Source organism: Manis javanica, chromosome 4, assembly GCF_040802235.1.
Source record: "Manis javanica isolate MJ-LG chromosome 4, MJ_LKY, whole genome shotgun sequence".
Lineage (NCBI taxonomy): Eukaryota > Metazoa > Chordata > Mammalia > Pholidota > Manidae > Manis > Manis javanica.
In genome coordinates, this window is record NC_133159.1 from 138,704,538 (window position 1) to 138,724,405 (window position 19,868).

The 19,868-nt window shown below is 53.4% G+C and overlaps 1 protein-coding gene across 7 annotated transcripts in view; it reads right to left on the minus strand.

Annotated features, from left to right (window-relative positions):
* Positions 1-19,868, minus strand: part of RAB11FIP4 (RAB11 family interacting protein 4) — a 111,794-nt gene that overhangs the window by 9,184 nt on the left and 82,742 nt on the right. For 6 of the 7 annotated variants that reach the window (XM_017661390.3, XM_037003971.2, XM_037003972.2 and 3 more), the window contains 7 exons: positions 7,516-7,745; positions 5,788-5,982; positions 5,119-5,253; positions 4,793-4,828; positions 3,645-3,744; positions 3,300-3,403; positions 2,004-2,144 (listed from right to left, as the gene is read on the minus strand). In XM_017661390.3, coding sequence (XP_017516879.1) covers positions 2,004-2,144; positions 3,300-3,403; positions 3,645-3,744; positions 4,793-4,828; positions 5,119-5,253; positions 5,788-5,982; positions 7,516-7,745 — 941 coding nt within the window. Of the gene's footprint in view, positions 1-2,003; positions 2,145-3,299; positions 3,404-3,644; positions 3,745-4,792; positions 4,829-5,118; positions 5,254-5,787; positions 5,983-7,515; positions 7,746-10,055; positions 10,112-19,868 lie in introns of those variants that run through there. The other variant, XM_037003974.2, reaches the window with a different exon arrangement.

Below are 19,868 nucleotides of genomic sequence, written 5' to 3' on the forward strand. Positions count from 1 at the left end.
AAATTTGCAGTGATTCTCTGCTCCCTGCAGGAGGGAAGATACCAGAAAGCACAGAGGAGAGAGAATATGAATATTTGTTTCAGATGATAATATAGTCTTGAGCTTCCTGTCATTCAAGGCAAAATGGTAAAGACAGTTGAATTACCTTTTTTTTTTCCATAAAAGGAAACACTGATTTGTGAATAAGAACATAAGATTCTTTCTGCATGCATCCTCAGATCCTGAAACAGCATGGGGGGATGTTTTCCTGCTAAAGGAGAGTGTCTTCCTGTGGCTGTCGGGGCGGCGTGTGGTAGGGCCCTTTGGTTAACCGCGGCTGGAGGCAATGGCCATCCTCGCTGCTCATCCTCCCCAGCACACCGCCCGGGCTCTTCCCTCTGAGCACTCGCTGCAGCCACCTCTGATGCCCACAGGCCCTGGCTCTGACAGTCATGACCCCCACATTAGTGCCGACAAGGGACTGTCTGAACATGCCTCCATGAGGAGACAGAGACTGGGGACCCTTTTAGATGACCTGACATGAGGGGCAGGGGAGTTGTCTGCCCGAGGTACAAGGACAGGGGAGGGCTGTTTCTGGTACTGATTCCTGCATCCCCTCGCCTTCCCACTGTCACTCCCTCCTTCCTGGAGAGATGGCTTCCTGGCCTCCACTGCCCTCTGGGCTCCCCAGCAGAGTCCCCAGGGCCAGGGCCAGAAAGGAATCCAGACCCATCTCCCTCGCTCTGACAAGACCACCTCACGGGGGACTTGAGATGGTGGAGGATGAAGAACAAAGCACGCTGCGTGACTCCGCAAGCACTGTCTGCATATCCTGTGTGAACAGCACCCCCTGGAGTTGTGTGAAGGGCACAGGTTGAGACAGTTCCCAAGAGGGCTGGCTTCCTGTGCTTTGGCCTGTGGCCCACTCACAGACTGTCTTCTTCTACTACCCATGGCCCAGCCACCTCTCAGGCCAGCCAGCCCGGCCAGCTGTCAGATGCAGGCAGAGAGTAGTGACACTTAATATATACCAGTCTCCAAAACCAGATGCAAACCGCAGATTCTGGAGCAGGAATGAAAACTTAAAAGTGAACTGCTGGTTGGGGTAAGAGTTAACAAAGTGGGTCTCAGGCACAGGGCAGTTGGGAGGTCCCCTCACCAAACCACACAGGGGCCTGGCCCAGCCAGTTCCCTTTGGGCCTGCTTGACCTCAGCAGGCAGGAAAGCACCGGCCCGCCAGGTGTGAGGTACAAGGTGGGAGTCCACCTCCCAACCTGCCCTCCATCCCAGACTGGGCCTAGCAGACTCCAGAAGGCTCAGCTCAGACACTGGGCTTCAGGGAGGCTGAGGAGAGTGGAGGCAGCCACCCTCTTGGCCAGGGGCCCAGGTGGCCTCCCCAGCCCAGGTCGGGGACGAGAGCAGCCCCCATCTCTGGGCAGTGTTCTGACGTGCACCAGCTCACCTGCCCTCATGGTTGCTCTGTGAGGCAGGCAGGGAGGGATGACAGATGGGGAAACTGAGGCCCAGAAAGGGACACAGCATGTCCAAGGTCATGTGGCTACTGGGTGGCCAATCACGTCGGGGCTCTTCTCCCTGCCTGCCTCAGGTCCAACAACTATGCCCGAGGCCCCGGAGCCCAAAGGACAGCAGGGCCCCACGTTTCCATTTACCATGGCCCCTGGGGCCCAGGGTCAGGGGCAGATCTGACAGCAGGGGGAGCACCAAGCCCAGTAGTGAGACCCAGCCCAGGCATCAGGGCAAGGCCAGGGATTTTTTAACTTGTTCTCGTGGTGATACACACGTGTGTTGTTTCCAGTTTTACCTAATAAGAACAATGCTACTGTGAACATTCTTTCACGTGCTTCTTAGAGAACGTGCCCAGGTGTTCAGGTCTCCAGATAGAACTGCTGGGACATGAGGCTTTCCCGCAGGCTCAGTTCCCCATCCCTATAATGGGGATGGCGCCTGTCCCCAGCTGGACCAGGAGTGCGAGCGCCTATCGGGGGCAGAGGCCCTGGCCTCACCTGGCGCCGAGCAGCCCGATCTCCGTGCCCTTCTCCCGCTCCAGCTTGCTGTAGGCCTCGCGGTGTCGCCGCACCTCCTCCTCCAGGGCCTGCTCAGCCGCAGTCTCCTGATCCTTCACCATCTCCTCCAGCTCGTGCACCCTGAGGGCAGGGGCAAGGGCTCCGGTCCAGGGAAAACTCTCTTGGCCTGTCTTCCCCTCCCAACCCCAGCTGTGACCCCAGGAGCCTCGAGCCCCGAGACCTGGAGTCACTAACACCCTGCTGTGGGTGCTGGCAGCACGCATGCCAGGCCTGCCTTGTTGACAGATGAACCAAGGACACCGTGGCATCTCAGGAGAGGTGTGGCAGCTGTGCGCACCATGGACGGGCAGACCCGGCAGCTGGCACAGAGGGGAGCAGGCTGCCCCCAAGCAGGCAGCACCCCCAGGGCAGGCACAGAGCAGGGTGGCAGGCCTCACCATGGCCAGCCACATGCCCTCAGGACTCACTTCTCTTTCTGCTCTATTCCTTCCTGGCTGGCACCCCGCTGATCAATAGATCAGCTCCTGGACACCTTGGCTCCACAAATGGGCATGTCCTGCCGAGCGGCCCTGAGCATACCTGACCTGGGCAAGGGCCAGGCCCCACTGTGATGTCCCAACCCCACTAATGGGAGCCTGACTGGCACATCAGTCTGGGGCACATGTCACTGGCAACAGTCCCTCCATGAGGCTGACCTTCTGGGGTATACAAAAGGACTCTTTGTGCCCTACAAGGTTGAGGGCCAGACCCTGGTTAAGGGTCAATTTAACAAGTTGCATGCTACCCCCTGAAGACAGCTAAGTCTTAACACACCGCCCCACTGCGGTCGCATCCGCCGGGCCTCTGTTGGGAGGAGGGCACTGCAGCAATGCCTGGACACTCCCTCCTGGTAGTGGGTGCGACTCCCCGCTCACCCCAGCCTCTCCCTCTACAGAGCTTGTTCCAGGAAGGAAGGTCAAGCTCTCATCATCGTAGGACAGACAGGCAGGAGTGCACCCCAACTCCTGCCTGAGATCCATGCTGGGGCTACAGACCTGGTGGAGTGGGGGCAAGGTCAAGCTCCAACCAGTCTCCCCATCCCCAAAGACCTGTGCTCCTGGGTGCCCTGCACAAGAAGGGCCATGTAGGAAGGGGCCGATGTGTCACAGGCCCTCCAGGCTAGGAGGACATACAGATAGCCTCCTTGAGCTTCTCTTGGGGTCCTTAGCAACAGACACAGCCCTCCGATCCCCAGGGTCACAGCCAAGGCCCCAGAGCAACACTCTGGCCCCTGACCTGTGCACCAGCTGTGTGTTCTCCTGCTTCAGCTTGCTTTTCAGGTCCCCATTGGTCAGGCTGTCATTCTCCAGTTCTGTCACCTTTTTTTCTAGGAAGCTCACCTACAATAGGGGGCAGAGGTGGGAGTGGAGAAAACTTTTGAGTCCATAGGACTGAAAACCCAAGAACTGTGGGTCTGATGGCCAGGGCTTCCATGTGGCTGTGTATGAGGGGTCCTTCGGTGGGGGTGGTGGGGGTGTACCCATGTGATGGAGGCCACCTGCCCCCAATTCCTGGGCAGAGACAGGGTCTGCCACGTCCCCACGACCCCTGGGAGCGCCCTCTCCCGCCCACCCCAGGCACCTTCTCCGTGATGTCGTTGTCACAGGAGTCAATGCTGTCCCGGAACAGGTCCTCGGTGCTCCCATTACTGCTGCTGAAGTTGCTGCTGTGCATGAGCTGCCTGTGGCGGAGAGGGAGGGGCATCAGGCTGCAGAGGCCCTGCAGGGACTGGGGTCCTGACTCACCTATGGGCCGGAGAGTAGCCAACCCAGGGGAGGCTGCCCCCACCCAGTCACGGAGAGGAATTGCCTGGCCTCTGAACTTAGAGATGGCCCAGCTCAGAGGATGCAGGCAGGCTGCTACACCCTCCTGAGCCCCAGGCAGACACGCCAGTCCATCTCAGCTCTCACCTGCTGCCTCAGAACCCTTCTCACACTGGTGCTCCAGCCAGCAGCCACCAAGGGACAGGTGCTGGCAGAGGAGCCCCTGCAGCTGGAAAAACCAAGCAGTGAAGGCAGACTGGTTCCACTGGAAGAGGGTCCGCGCCCCAGGAGGCCACCCAGCAAGACTCACCGCCTCCACCAAACCAACCCTGCTTCCTTTCTGGGGCCCTGGAAACAGGCAAACGCTTGCCAAGGTAACTCCTGCCCAAGGTGAACCTGGCTACTGCTCCCCAGTGGCTCCCACCTACTCTGACAGGCAGAAGCCGGGGTCTCTGCCAAGGGACGGTCCCATCCCACCCCAGCTCCTGGGCTGGAGCCCCTGGGCCCTTGCTGGCAGCTTCCTGAGCCCTGGGGGGAGCCCTGACGGGAGACCTGGGGCCAGTCTGCAGGGGAGTCAGAGGGGGTCCTGGCAGTCCCACAACATTAGCTGCGCAGGGTGTAACCTGGAGCAAAGCTACTGGCTCCAACGGGGCACACTCAGGCCCCGACCTCTGCCAGCGGGAGCCCAGGGTCCACTGGTAGAGCTGCCAGCTCCAGAGTGCAGAGGGACCAGCTGTGAGCTGGCCCGTGTCTCTCAGGGCGTCCCTGGCTGCCTGCCCAAGGCTGAGGCAGGGAGGGGGCCGCTCTGCTGGCACTGCCTTAGGATGCCTGCCTGCCCTCTACTCCCTCAGCTGTACGGAGGGCACCTGCTGGGCCGGGACTGCGGGCAGGGAGCCAGCCATCCTGGCGGCAGCGGCACAGTAAGGGGGGACAGCATTCAACCTGTCCTCCCGCAGGGGACCTTACCGTCCAAAGGCCGTGCTAGAGATCTTTCGGTTGGGGCTACAAAGAGAAAGAGAGAGAGAGATTGAGAGAGAAAGAAAGAAATGGTCATTGAACAGAAGGGGCCCTAGCCTACTCCTTACTCTGCCCTGGCTTTTTCCCCACCCACTGGAAAGAATTCACTAATCAGTCTGGTCCTGAGAAAAGCACCCTGATTTTCCTGTTGCAGAAAAATGCAAGTCCCACTGCGAGAGTGCCCTCACCTGCCAAGACTCGGGCCAACTGCCTGCTGCTTCAACCTCTGGCCCCAGCCTGGCCTCCCATCCCTCAGCTGGGCCTCAGGGCCTCACCTGTTGGCCTTCAGGTTTTTCAGTCGGGCTTCCAAGCCATTCAGCAGGTTGATTTTCTTGCAGCACTGAGAGCAGTAAACATCCAGCAATTCGCTGTTGTACACATGCCGCATTTTCCTAGGCGTCTGTCCTGCGCTGGTTCATGAGAAAGAAATCACCTCCTTAACTGCCCGATCTGCGCCCTACCCCCTCCTGCCAAGCTGACCTTACTGGACCCCATACCTGTGAACCTTCTGTGTGTGTGTGTTTGCTTGGGGAGGGGGGGAACACAGCAAGAGATCTTCCCTCCCCCGATGCTCTCCAAAATAAGCCAAGGAGTTGTGCCCATTTCACACAAAGGCAACTGAGAGCTAATGCCAGAGGAAGTAATGACTCAGGTGTGTGGGAAGGCATCACAGGAGGGCCCCTAGAAGGGCCTTCAACACTGAGGTTCCAGCACGCAAGACAAGACCCGAAATCTGTGTAGCTGCCAAGGTTGGTGAACTTTCTCCCCCAAGATGGGAGGAAGGAGGAGGAATTCCAGACCCTCAATCAGAGTTCAAAGGCAGCAGCCCAGACCCCAGGAACACAATCCACACAGCTCAGAACTCTGCCCACTGAACCCCCCTGGGATTACTGCTGCTGCCGTTTCTCCTGGACCCCCAGTGCCACTGCAGACCAAGGGCCCACCTGGAAGACACTGAAGACCCCAGGTCTGAGTAGACATTGGTCCTGGCCTCGTCATCAGGGCAGGGGCTGCTGGGGGCACAGTCCACGTCGTCTCCCTCCCCATAGTCTTCAAACTGCTCCTCGTTGCTGATGAGCGAGGTGGTGGAGTGCGTGGAGAGGTCTGACGTTGTCATGGATGGAGTGTGGACCAGGGACCTGAGAGTGAGAGAAGGGCTGGCCGGTGATGAGACCCCACCCACAGCCCATGGTGGGGACAGAGCAGGCCTTCCGGGAGGTGGTTCTTGATGAAGTTTGCAGTGTTTGACCTGGTAAGTACACCCTTGGGACCTTATCCTAAGGGAAACATCTCCCCACAGAAACTGTTTCTGCACAAGAAATGTTCAAACCAATGCTTCTCTAGAGCAGCAAACAATGCTTACCACCTGATGGTTTACACCTAAAGCTACATTAAACTAGTTACTGAATTATAATGTAAGTTGGTAAATTAAGTTATAGACAATCAAATCATTGTTGGATGGTTTATAAAAATTATTGGCAATACTGTGGAAAAATTAATACAAATTAAAAATTAGATATGAAATTTTAGATGTAATAAGGCTGAGCATGTAAAGGGTCCATACAGAATAAGGAAAAGCAGGAAATAAAAATGTATAAATGGTAACTGGGCTTGGGTTTGGGTGGTGGGACTGTGAGAAAAGGAAGTTGTTTCCCCTCTATTTTCACTTGCCCTACTTTTTTCATGTTGTTTAATTGGCTTGTACTCTAATAATGAAGTTTTAAAATGAATAGCAATGAGCTACTAGGTGAGATGCTTCTTCCAGTTTATAGATGGGATTTCTAGTCCAAGGAAACTTAACTCCAAAGAGTGCGGGTCAGAGACCCTAGGCCTCTAGGGTGACCCACGGTGTGGCTGTGACAGTGCAAGGGGCTGCCTGAGCCCTGTTTGCCACCTAGGGATAAAGAGAAGTACAACCCCTCACCTGCCCCCAATCTCCCCTTTGTCATGCAGTAATTCCTGTTTATTATTACTCAAAGTTGAGGGTTTTCTCCATCCTACTAAACCTCCACACTCAAAAATGGGAAACCTGAAAGAGTGACGAGCCGTAACAGGTTAAGGCAGTAATTCTCTCACTGTGCCCCTGAGGAACCCCAGTCTCCTAAGAATCACAGTGGTAATGACAAGGTGCTAAAGATCAAGTCTCCCGGTACCTCTGCCCTATTATTTTTATTTACTTATTTATATCTGCCCTCAGATCCCTTAGTACCTTGGGTTGACTATCATACTCTTCAATTCTTTCTCCTATAAATTTTATGAAAACTCTTAGCACTCCATGATGGCTGCCTCTCAGGTACCTAGTTCCAGAGAACAACCAGAATCATCAAGTGGCAAACAGGTGTGCGGTCTGTGACCAGTTGTCCTTGGGCTGAGGGATCTCAAGTGCAGCTGCTGGGCCTCTCCTGCAGAGTGGCCAGGAGAAACGATGGTAACGGGCTGCACCGCGAACAGCCTGATTCTTGGTCCCCTGAGTTTGGGAACCCCACACTGAGAACGTGTATGAAGTCGAACCATATGAAATTGCCTTTTTTTGAAGGTTGAAGATGATTAAAAATTGACAATTTTTATGGTTCAGCCGATACTGGCACCCCTTTCCTCTCTCTCCAATCCCTGGGCTGGCCACAACCATCACCTTCTCCTGATGTGCAGAGCTCCAGACAGTTTTTACTCACTTGTCCTCTGGCAGGAACAGGCCCCCGAGCCCCCCATCCTTCTCCTCAGCGGGACTCCCGACCGACCCCTCCAGACTCTGCGTGCTCTCCATGGGGCTGTCCATGTCCAGCTCCGGGGAGCCGTCCGCTGGGGCCAGTGTCATGGCTTCCTCCTCGTCCTCTGGGAAGAAGCCGGGCTCCCTGGAGAGGAGCTCGCCATCGGCAAAAGTGGGGCCCAGCACCTCGCTGCCCTGAGAAAGACAGGGAGGGACAGATGAGCGAGGCTGACTTCCCGGGACTCAGCACTCCGCATGAGACTGCAGGGGCATCAGCAGGGCCAGGGCCAGGGGGCACTGTGCGTGCAGACGCTCAGGCCCTGAGACCGCAAGGATGCCTGGCAGGTGATTCCCCCGGGAGCCGCTCAACTGGCTGCATCCTGGGAGCCCAGCTAGGAGCCAGAACGCCCAGGGCGGCCATCCATGGGGAAGGGCCACAGTGAGCCAGCCTCACTGTTTGGGGCACCAGGGCCACTCAGCAGAATTCCCATCACAGAGTCTGCAAGGAGGACAAATGACGCAGAGGAGGCTTCCTGGTGACTGAGGGAAGGGCAGAGCCACAATGAATGGTAACCAAGAGCATGACTCTGACCTAGTGGAGTTTGATGCAGCATATGGTACACGGATATCTGTGCTTGGGATCTGCCCTCCATGGTTCTGAAACCACCCCTCTGAACCTCAGTTCTCTCCTCTATAAGCTGAGAATGGCAATATAACCTTACAGGGTCACTGTGTCACAGAAGGACCTCAATGAATAAATCCCGGCCACAGGACATGATGCCAGCCTGGGAGGGAAGATCTGTCTTGGCCTCGCCACAGACACGCTGGGGAGCAGGAACACAGGTCTTTCAATTCTGAGCTTAGAAAGCTGGTCCTCCGAGCACACTGCCCCAGCACAGTGTTGGTGCATGATAAAGATTCACCTGAACCTTTTGCTAAAACAGTCTCATAGGAGAAGAGCTCTGGCTTTATTCAGAGATTACCCTAGTCTGCGGGGCAGCTCTCTGCAAACCATTTCTTGGGTTTGCTCTGTCTCTGAGCAGGATACCTCTGAAGTGCCAACTGCTTCCACTGCTTCCATCCAAGATGTCTAGCTATTCAATTGGCTCTACTACGGCTTGCAGAGTACCCATTAAAGGTGCTTCCTGCAGCCCCAGGACTGCAAGGTGGGCAGAGTAACAACAGCTATGAAAAGCCTCTGGGTTTCTGAGACAAGAACAGGATCAGGGACATCCTGAAGGAAGGTGGTGAGCGACACGCTTGGCTAGGACAGCCCACACGCGTGCAGCCATCCGCTGCCATTAGTGAGCGGGCAGTCCTCCTGCGGGGCTCTAGCCCCACACCAGGACATCCCTGGGCTAAGAATAGATGGCTGTTAATGAGCTTGGCTCCTGCCTGTGCACGGACATGGGCTAACACCAGATGGACCAATGAAGTTGGCATCAGGAAGCCAGGCACCCCTGGCTGGAGGCTGACGGGCTATGTAATTAAAATCACACAGCCTTTCCCACCTGTGTCACTAAATCCAATGCCACACAGCTCCCGACCTTAGCAGACCTTGTGCCCTAAGCAAGCTCTTCATTTGCAAGCCATAAGCTGCATCCTAGTAGAGACAAAGGGACACCAACATTTACTGAGCAGCCACCAAGCTCCGCAGCTGGAGCCGAGAGTTAATAACTATCCTATTTGGATTTCATGACAACTCTTCAGGACAGTGGTTTTTACCCCTGTTTTACTAATGGGGAAATCAAGGCTCAGAGGGTAACATACCAGAAGGCCTCTGGCCAGTCGGCAGAGGACTCCACATGCCTCTGGCCACCACATGCTTGGTTCCATTTAACAGAAGCAACCACGTCACAAGTTTTCAACGAGGCAAGCACACATTATAGGGACATGTTAGCAATTGTGAAGCCCAGGTACTCCCCCTAATGCTGCACCTTCCACATGCTGCTTACTTCCTACCAGCAGCAGGAGACCCTCAGGGCCTCCCCAGGAGAAACCAGGCAGATGGGAGGTCTCCGAGGACAGCGGCAGCTCTTGCAGGAGCCATGCGAGTGCTCTAATCCTTCACTGACAGCTTTCAGCCTTTCCGGCTGCAGGGCCAGGGGAATGTCAGCACGTGCTAGGAATGCCTGTTTCGTGGCTTACGTGATTACGTGGTCACTCCCAGTCTTCACAGCCCTGAGCTCCATCTCCTTTCCCTTCTCTGTAGGTGAAAACCTGCAGGGCTGCACTGGAGCTGGACTGTGAGTCACCACTGCCCACCCTCTCCCCACGGCACTGTGTCAGCAGGGGGTCTGAGGAGGCTGCTGCCCACCCTGCTCCCAGAAGGCAGGTGGGACGTCAACCAGAGGCCAACGTCCATGTTCCTCAGGGCCCAGCTTGGCCTCTGGCTAACTCATATTTGCCACACATGCTTGGTCACTGGACACCAAGATATGGAGGCTGAGTTTCTGCCAGGCACTCAAACCCAGGGTATACAAGTGGGGACCCTGGGAGACTCACCCGATGTCCCACAGCAACATCCCCAAACTCCCGGCAGCTGGCTTAAGGTCCCAACCCTGGTGGGAAGAATAGACTCAAGTAGCTTGTCTCAGCCACAGGAAAGGCAGAAGGAGTCTGACATTCCCCACCCATGGGGTCCCTCCCAATAAGACCACCACCTCCTCAGACACATTCTTACCCTCTGTCTAAGCAGAGTCCTCACCTGCCTGGCCCTTCCCAGTTGACATTGTCCTGTCTCTCACACGTACCCCCATTCATCTATCACAGCAGCCCCAGAGAGTTCTGGCAGGTGTACAGGGCAGAGATTAAGGGTTTACTGTCCCAGGCTGACATGCAGGGAAGATGAGGCTTAGAGTGGGAGGGGCTGTCCTGCTGAGACCTGAAGGCAGGCTCCTGACACACCAAGTCTGGCCCCTCGCCCACCCTCTGGCTATACACACCTGTGTAAGTGTGTACACACACACATACTCTCTCAGCATGCCAGCCTTTTCTCTTAAAGTTAGCTGTTTCCTACAGTAACACCTTTTCATCCAACCTATAACTGTTTGCCCAAGGCAAGTGGAAATTTTATTATAACTTCAAAACCATTTCTAGTAGTTTACCCCTAAATTTGAATAACATAAAGACAGCTATAAGAAAAGTTACTGCACACCTTGGTTGGTCTAGGACAAAAGTGGCCCTGTCACCTGGGGTCCTCCACCAGGGCCTCAGTCTTGGACCAGCTCCCATCCCCCAGACTCAGGGAGAGGCCTGGGTGTAGCACTGGGCCTGGGAGGGGTGCTGCCAGGGCCGGGCACAGCCTGCTCCAATCCCAAACACCTCAGGGAGGCAATGCAGGGTCAGCTGCTGGAAGGTGCTAGAAGGTCACTACACTAGGCAGGAGAACTTAGTCACATTGGAAACTGCTCTGGACTTCCTTTCGTGTTTATCAGTTAGCGTCACAGAGGGGCTTGTCCATAATAAAAAATACTGTGCCCCCAGGGTTTCAAGGAGCCTGGGAAGATGCTCGATCCAACAGCAGGGGCTTCTCGAGACCGAGCTGCCCTCCAGCCGGGCTACCTGGCCTGGCCCTGCACAGAGCCCTTGGGTCAGGCTGGCCACGCACACTTCCAAGGAGATCTTTGGGCGATGTAGAGAAGCTAAAGATTAACCTGTCTGGGGCGGTTAGGCAATTTCTACTGCTGCAGCCAGATCCCAGCTGAGTTCCTGGACAAACCAGAGGCCAACTCTAGGCAGTGAGAACCTGGGCTGTGGTGGCCCCTGGGTGGTGGTGGTGGCGGGAGGTCCTTCCTGTGACTGCCGGGGTTGGAGGGTGGAGGACATTACTCCACAGGGCACCTCATGCTCATGGGTGTTTCTACACTGGGAACCCTGAGGTCCAGAGAGCTGCCCACTCGTCTGGGTCACATGTTGTATGTCCAGGTCTGCTTCCACAATGGTGTGCTCCTGGAGGTCCAAAAGAACAGACTGGGTTTTAGTTCTGGCTGGCCTGGCTACTTGCAAGCTGTGTGACCTTTGTGACCTCTGAGCCCCTGACTCTTTACCTACAAAACACGGTCAGTCTACCTCAGAGGCTACTAGAAGGGCCACACATGCACAAAAGGGTCAGCAGCTGTGGGAGCAGGAATCCTGGTCTGGCCTGCATAGAACAAAACCACGCTGTCCTCACAGCCCACAGGTCCTCACCTGCTCAAGTCATTGGGATGCTGGACAGACAGGAGGCCTTCTCAAGAGCCTAGGCCTGGGGAATTAGCTGAGACCAGGGGTTTCTGGAGAGTTCTGAGGCCCAAGGCTAGGGAAACAGGCCCCAGCCGTCTGCTCTGGCAGGGCAGGTCTGCACCACCAGTGCCCCCCTCCACATCCCCAACCTGTCTCCAGCTGGGTGGGGCTGGATGGACGTGGGCCTTCCTGGAAGTGGGAGCCTGGAGGCACACAGCCTGCCTGTGGGGCCCTCTGCAGTCTTGCGTTCACAAGCCAGCAGGCCCTGAGGTCACCCCTTCGTCTGTGGGAAGTTGGCAAGGGCCAAATTCAACAGCCAGATAAGAGGCCAAGTATCAATATTCACTGGGGGCCAGGGGGAGGGCCTGTGACATAATGAGTTATAAGAAATACATATTTGCTCATAATGACCAAATATGTACTTCCCAGTATAATTGGTCTTCATCCAGTTCCTGAAAACACTGCAGTCTTAAAGGTGAATTGGGTGTTTTGTCATGTTATTAAGAGACTTTTGGACCCCACCCCAGAGCGGGGGTTGGAGGCTGGATCAGCCAATGGCCAATAATTTAATCAATCATTACTATGCAGTGAAGCCCTTACAACAACCTGAGAAGAGCTCACCGCTCTGGGCTCGGTTGGATCCTGCTCCTCAGGCGGGGAGAGCTTCTACACTTGGGGAACGAGGATGCCAGGCCCCAAGCTCCACAGGACAGAAGCTCCTTTAGTTGGGACCCTGCCCTGTGTCTCTCTTCCTCCGGCCGTTAACTTGTATCCTTTACTAAACTGGTGTGGTTCTCCTGAGTTCTGTGAGCCGCTCTAGCAAATTAATCGAACCTAAGGGGGAGGTCATGGGAACCCCCACTCTGCAGCCAGTAGGTCAGAAGCGCAGGGAACTGCCTGGGGCTTATGACTGGAGTCTGGAGTTGGGGCTGGAGGGCAGTCTTGTAGGACGGAGCCCTTAACCTGAGGAATCTGGTGCTGTCTCTGGGCAGATAGCATCAGAACTGAGTCGAGTTCTCCAACACCCTGCTGGTGTTTGAGAATTGCTTGGTATTACTATGTGTGGGAAGCCCCCTCCCACATACTTACACACACTGGAATTGGGTCCAGGAAACTGAAAAAAGTCGCACTACTATTATTGCTATGTATAATATTGTTATGCTATACATGTATGTAGGGAAAAAATACACAGTTAAATTTGGTGTTGGAAGAGTGGGAATCACAGGCCCCAAGCCTCAACGTGGCCAACAGTGTCCCACAGGGGAGTGTGGCGTGGCCCAGACACCACTACTGCATTTGGCTCTCCCTACCTGGCCCCGCCAAGATGCCGCCTCCTCCAAGTCAAACACACCACTGTTCTGCATTTCCCTGGCAGCTCATGCACAAAGGACACAGACTCCAGGTGACCCCATTTCCACATTCCTTGGGAAAGGGAAGACCCGAAGGGAGTAACCATGGAGATTTCTGCATCAGAATCCCCAGGCCAGCATTGCAGGCAGCACTGGCAGCCGTTGGCAAGTCTTTGTGGAACCAGACTGCACAGGGGAGTGGGGGAGTGGGCGCTGGGGAGAGCCCACCCTGGCTTGGTTACTGGCTGGCTGTGCGAGCCTGGATAAGCTGCTCAATTTCCAAGCCTCATCTAAAAACAGGGATACAAATACCCACCTGGCACGACTGCCCCAGAGAACCTAGAACAATGCCTCACACCTCACAGGCGCTGGGAACAGGGCAAAGAGGAGAGGGGACAACATGGTGTTAGGAGCAAGTTCTGGAGGTGAGCTGACCAGCTCCACCACTTACGAGCTCAGTGACCTTAGGCTTACTGAACTGCTTGATGCCTCAGTTTCCCCATCTATGGAATGGAGTCAACTACTATTAGGATTAAATGAGTTAGTTCATGTTCTAAGCTCACAGAAAGTACTCAATACATCTGAGCTATTATTGTTTTTCTTGTGATGAGAGAAGACACCCAGGGTGCTTCCTGGCCCAGTGGCCTTTGTCCAGCCGCTGGGACTCTGCCCCTTCGATCCTGCTGGCATGCTGGGTGGAGGCAGGCTGGGTTCAGCTTCTGGAAGCCAGACTTGGGCATGCTGCAAAGCCTGCCCTCCAAATGCCAGGTGCCTTTTTTCTCCCCACTGGGGTTCTCGGCCCACTCTTCTGGAAGGCTCTCTGCACGTTAATCACATCCTCTAATGAGTGCTGGGATGAGAGGCTGCCTGGGCAAGGGAGTCTAGGAGGCTTGAAGGCTCCAGCCCATCCACCCCCAGCCCTGGCAACAGCTCACTCCCCAGGCAGAACTCAGAGCCAAAGAACAGCTCTGTGGGGACAGGGCTGGGTAAAAATAGCTTGGGCGGGCATAGCCCAGCTTCCCTCGCAGCCAGGAACCAGCGGGCACACGTGGAACTCCACTGCAGGGAAGGTATGGGGGCCCAGTGTTGGGGAGAAGCCGGGCTGCTGCCTGGGCGAAGCTGAGCAGGCCTGGGGCAGGGGCCGGGATAAACAGCTCATCCCACTCCCAGCCAGCCAAGAGCCCAGGAACGGTGACAGGCCTGGCCAGGGTCTTGCTGGGCTTTCCCTACTGGTGGCAGGTGCAATTTAGGGAGTTAAGCTGTGGATGCCAACACCCCCAGGTCCACAGGCAGGTGATGGTGTTACCTGGGCAGATCCCCTACCTGCCGTGGCTCAGGCCCTCATCACGAATAGATAATGATGCGGCAGAGATCAGTAAACAGCCCAGGCTGTGCCTGGCTCCCGCTTGCAACTGCCAACCGGGCCCTGGAGCCAGGCCTTGCTCTGCAGACAGGCAGCTGGTGCTCATCAGTGTCTGATAGGTGATCCTGGCTGAACAAACATGCCCGTCAAGGGGCAAAGGTGGGAATAAAGGGGGTGTTATTTATCCACACAGGGAGGCTGGTGCCTCACTCAGCCTTGCCTCCTGAACAAAAGTAACCTGGGCTCAGATATAAGGCCAAGGGCAGGTCACCAAGCCATTAGGGTTCACCGCCTGTCTCAGCCAGCCCTGGGGGCAGGCCTCCTGTAGCCCAAGCTTCCTGCTCTGGCGGGCAGGTGGGGGTGAGGTCAGGGAGACAGGACAGATGGGCAGTTCCCATCCCCAGGGGCCAGGTCAGAGAGTGGCCAGAAACTACCCCCTCTAGCCAACCTCCCTCCCAGTGAGTGGCAGCGAAGGCAGCTTTCAGGCTCTCTCCTCCCAGCTGGGGGCTCCGGGATCCACCACAGCAGCTCCAGACACCCCCACCACAGCTGGGCTCGCTGCTCTGGCACAGGAGCCAACAGGAGCGAATCTCAGTGTAGGTGCCCCCACTGCTACACTATTTTCCTCCTCAAGTGGACCTGCAGATCCCAGGACTGGGGACAACAGAACAACCACTGTTGCCTCAGAGGCTCATTAGTCTCAGGCAGGAAATGAATGCTAAGAGGGTTCGATCTGTGCATCATCCCAGGAGGGAGGTACTAAATCACCCCATTTTGCAGACAGGGAGACTGAGGCTCTAGGCAGATTTGGTTCAGCCCTGGATCTGGGCCCTACTGGCCGTGGAACCTCAGGCTGACACTGAACAGAGAGAAAGAAGAAGTCATTCTCATGTTTCTCAAGAACTCCCATGCCATTGACAGAGCAAAGGCAAGCAGAGGGCAGCTCTGCTGCTGCACAGGCCGCTGCAGCGGGAGGGGCACTGCCTTGTTCTCAGTGTTTTCATCACAGCTCTTAAACTGTGTCTCCCCAGCTCACACACCCTCCCCCCACCACACACAGGCTGCTGCTAAGGAGTGCAAGGGTGGGGGCCATGAGGCAGCTCCCAGAAAAACTCGGAACTAAGGGATGTCAGACAGCACCCTGATGGTTACAGGAAGACCAGAGGCAGGGAAATTTCCTGAAGGGTGACAGAGCCCAGGGACTGGAAGTATAAGGGATCTAATGTGTCCTGCCAGGGGCTGGGAGGGGGGGGTCTGAAGCAGACCCTGGCAGCATCCACCCAGGCGCTGGCCAGAGGTGTTCTGACTGGCTGACCCGCATCTCAAGCCTACCCCAAAGGCTATGGGGCCCGGCTCAGCTGGCACCAGAGCTTGAGACCACTCAACATCCATTTAGACCTTCTAACCAGCTCCCTTGTGTCCAAGCTCACCTGCATGATCAGGGAAAGCTTCCCAGGAACCTGCTGACAAAGGGAGAGAAGGGCTACCCAAGCTTGCTGGCAGAGTACAATGCTCACCATAAATGAATCAGCTGGCATATTGGCTCTGTATGTCCATTTAGGGACAAAAATGTGGCATGAGAGGCACTCAAGTCCCAGGAGTGTAGGAAAGGCCAAGATTTGATTTTCAAGCCCCTTTGGCTATGGGCCAGAACCTGGACCCCAGTGGAAACACCCCTCACAGTGAGGCCATGCACTCTCCTGGGAGACACTCTGAACCCTCTATCTCCACTGAGCCCATTCCAATAACATGCTTGAAAAATTACTGGGTAAAAAATAAAAATACAAATTTATTGCAAAAATATATTACTGAAAAATCCACGGAGAAAAAACATGGAATTCAAAAGTGCTTAAGACATCAAAAAGAATACAGGCAAAAAGAAGGAAAAGAGGATCAAAGATCAGATTGGGAGTGAATAACAAATAACTCAACCATATCAATAATGCACTGAATGAAAATGGAATAAGCCATCCTATGAAAAGACAAATATTGTCAGGCTAGACAAAAAACAACTACAAGACATTTTTTTTTTAAAGAGACCAAATTTAAGTGTAAGGACACAGGTCAAAAATGAAAGGATGAAAACACCCCACACCACACACCCACCAGATATTGGAGGGGCTTTATTAATACCAAAGGACACTTTAAGGCAAGAAAGAGAGGGTCATTTAAAAAATGATAAAAATCAATTTAACAAGATGTAACACTCCTAATAACATGATTTCAAAATATATGAGAAAAAACTTCGAACTTAACTGAGGAGTTAGAGATTTTAATTCACCTCTCTTGAGTAATTGATGGAGCAAACAGGAGAATTAGAAGGGAGACAAGATTTGAGCAACACAGACCTGAACTGACACAATAGAACACTATACCCAGCAACTACAAAATAAAACCATTAGATCAAAGGTTGACAAGCAATTGCATATTTGTACAGTACCAAAAAATCACCCTATAGGTAACCGCAAAACACCAACCCTGACCCCCACCCCCACCCTGTACCTCCACCATTCCACCATGGAGAAAATAGGCTATTGTCACTTTAATGCAGTGATGGAACCTAGAACCACAACTGGGAACAATCAGACTGTGGCTTCCTAAGATGACATGAAGGACACAGCATCACCTATCATGTAGTCTTAACATTCAATTCTAATCAAGCCGTAAGATCTAACATCTACGAAACAGGAAAATGGGGGACAGAGGAGCAAGTTACACATCACCACAGGGAAATAATCAGACAGGAAGTAGGTGGGACCTTTTACAAGACAACTGGACTGCTCTTTTCAAAACAAGAATACCATAAGGAAGAGGGAAGGGGATTTTCTAGACCAGCAGTTCTAAAACCACACTGTGCATCAGGGGTGTGGGGGTGGGGATTGTTAAAACTCCGATTGAATCAGTTTCTGATTCCCTGGGTCTGTGGTAAGGTCTGAAAATGTTTGTGTCTACAAGTTGAAATAGGTTTTAAAAAGTGCATTTCTAACAAGTTCTTGGGTGGTGCTGATGTTTGTTCCAGGACCAACAGTGAGGGCACAGAAACTGAATGTTATCCTTGACCAGATCCCAGTGCAAACAAGCAAGCAACCCACCCAGATGTAAAAGACATTTGGAGGCAAATAGGAAAGCCAGAATATGAACCACATATTAGGTGATGTTAGGGAATCATGCTTGGTTTTGTTAAGTGTGTTAATGATACATAGTTAGAAAGGAGAGATGTCTCCTGTTTTGATAGTGTCTTGCCTCATTTTCTTTCAATGGTTCAGAACAAAAGTTACGGAGACAAAGCAAATAGCAGCACTGGTGAGCCAGCAGGGCATACAAATCCTTAATGGCCCCAGCTTTGTCCTCAACCAGCTCCATGATGGTCCTTCTCGGTTGCAGGACTGGTCTGGGTGCAACAAGAAACAATGGGTGCACTTGTGTGTAGCTGATGGAGTCATGGGCCGTTGGAGGGGCTGCACGGTGGCTCTGGAGCCACGGGGAAGCAGGGGGTGCTGTGAACCCCTGCAGAGAACTGCATCCGGCCACACCTTGGGAAACTATGCAGGTTGCTGACCAGGCCCCAAGCTCAGCGGCTTCCCATCATCCATTCTCACTGGTCTTACTTTTTCAGTATGTTAGAAGTAAACCTTCCATACATAAAACGTGAAAGATAGTTGCCCCAAACTTGCTGAAACTGGTTAAGGAAAAGTGTAAGCTTAATGGAGTATAAGCTCCATTTAAAAGGAATATGAAAAAGTGAAGGCATCCTTCAAGAACGCTATCCTAGAGGTAGAGTCAACAGAAACAGGGAGGCTGGAGGACCAACACAACCTCCAAGAGTAAAATAAACCCACGAGAATCAGAACCAAATGACGAGCAGCCTAGGTTCCAAGTGACCAGACCAGGCGGCAACGGTGGCTCAAGCTGTGAGAACGATCACCTCCGAAGGGGAGCTGTGTATCGTAACATTAGAAACTTCTCCAACAGTGCAGCACAGAGAAGGCACATAGCGGATCTGTGGCATCTTGCTGCACTGATGGACAGTGACTGCACTGGGGTATGTATGGGTGGGGACTTGATAATACAGGTAAATGTAGTAACCACGTTGTTTTTTTATGTAGGACCTTCGTAGGGGTATGTATCAGTCATACCTTAATAAAAAATTTTTTTAAAAAAGGAAATCATGACACTATTACTTTCCAAAAATACAGTCATGTGACACATTATTTAGCTGTCAACATAAAATTGAGAAAAATCTCATCTAAACAAAAAAGAATCTTCTCCAAATAGATCATTTGACCAAGAGCCCTCATCAATGGTGGGCTTCTGCCTGAAGGCAGAGCTGCCTCCCCTCCGCTCAGGCTGTCCCGGGACGCCAGACTCTGCTCACCCTCCTCTTCTTTCCCTTGGAGGACGGTTCCGGGGAACCTTTCTGTTCCAGGTGGGATTGTGTCTGCCCCTCCCCTCCCTAAATTCATACTGGTTGAAGTCCCAACCCCCAGGAACCTAGAATGTGACTGTGGGGCTAGGGTCTCAAGAGCTAATTAAGTTAGAATGAGGTCACCAGGGTGGGCCCTAATCCAGTAGGACTGGCATCCTCGTGAGGAGGACGGGATTAGGACGCGAGTCGGCCATCTGCGAACCAACAAAGACGCCGCAGAAGCAACCCACCCTGCCGACACCTGGACTTCGGATGCCAGACTCCAGAATTATCAAAAAATAGATTTCAGTTGTGTGAAGCCACCCCAGCACCAGTCCTTTGTACTTTGTTGTGACAGTCCTAGAAAACTAACACGCTTTCCTTCTCCTCCTCTAGGACATCTGCGTGGAAACCCCTCAGCCCAGCTTGGATTGTTCAACCACTTCCCCACCCTGAGACCAAAAGCAAATTCCTTTAAGGTCAATTCAGTTCGACCTCTAAAGAGGGCTACTGGCTTTCTAGAGCTGCATCAAAAAATGGTCGTTTCTGTTCTCTGCTTCTTGGGGGAGGGGCTCTCCTCAAAAGAAATGTGGACTTCTCCTTCAGGATCATTTTGAGATGTACTGCTTCAAAAGAGACTATATTCTGCTGAAACTGAAGCCTGATGGTTCTCTGATTATCAGGATGATGTTTTGTAAACATTCTTTATATTCAAACCTAAGTAAATTATTTCCATTTCTTGTGTCCTTTCAACAGTACAGGTATCATATTTTGATTTTAAAGAAGTGTATGCGCAGTTTAGCCAGACATTTAAAATTGCAAAGGCAATTTTTGTTTGCCCAAAACTGTATTCAGTAGTTAGAATACAAATGTAAAAGTTTTTTACCTAAACAGTGATGTGTTTACAAGAGACGAGATCAGTAGTTAGCCCTGAAACCACAGGCCCATGCCACAGAGCCTCTAATCCTGGTCAGGCC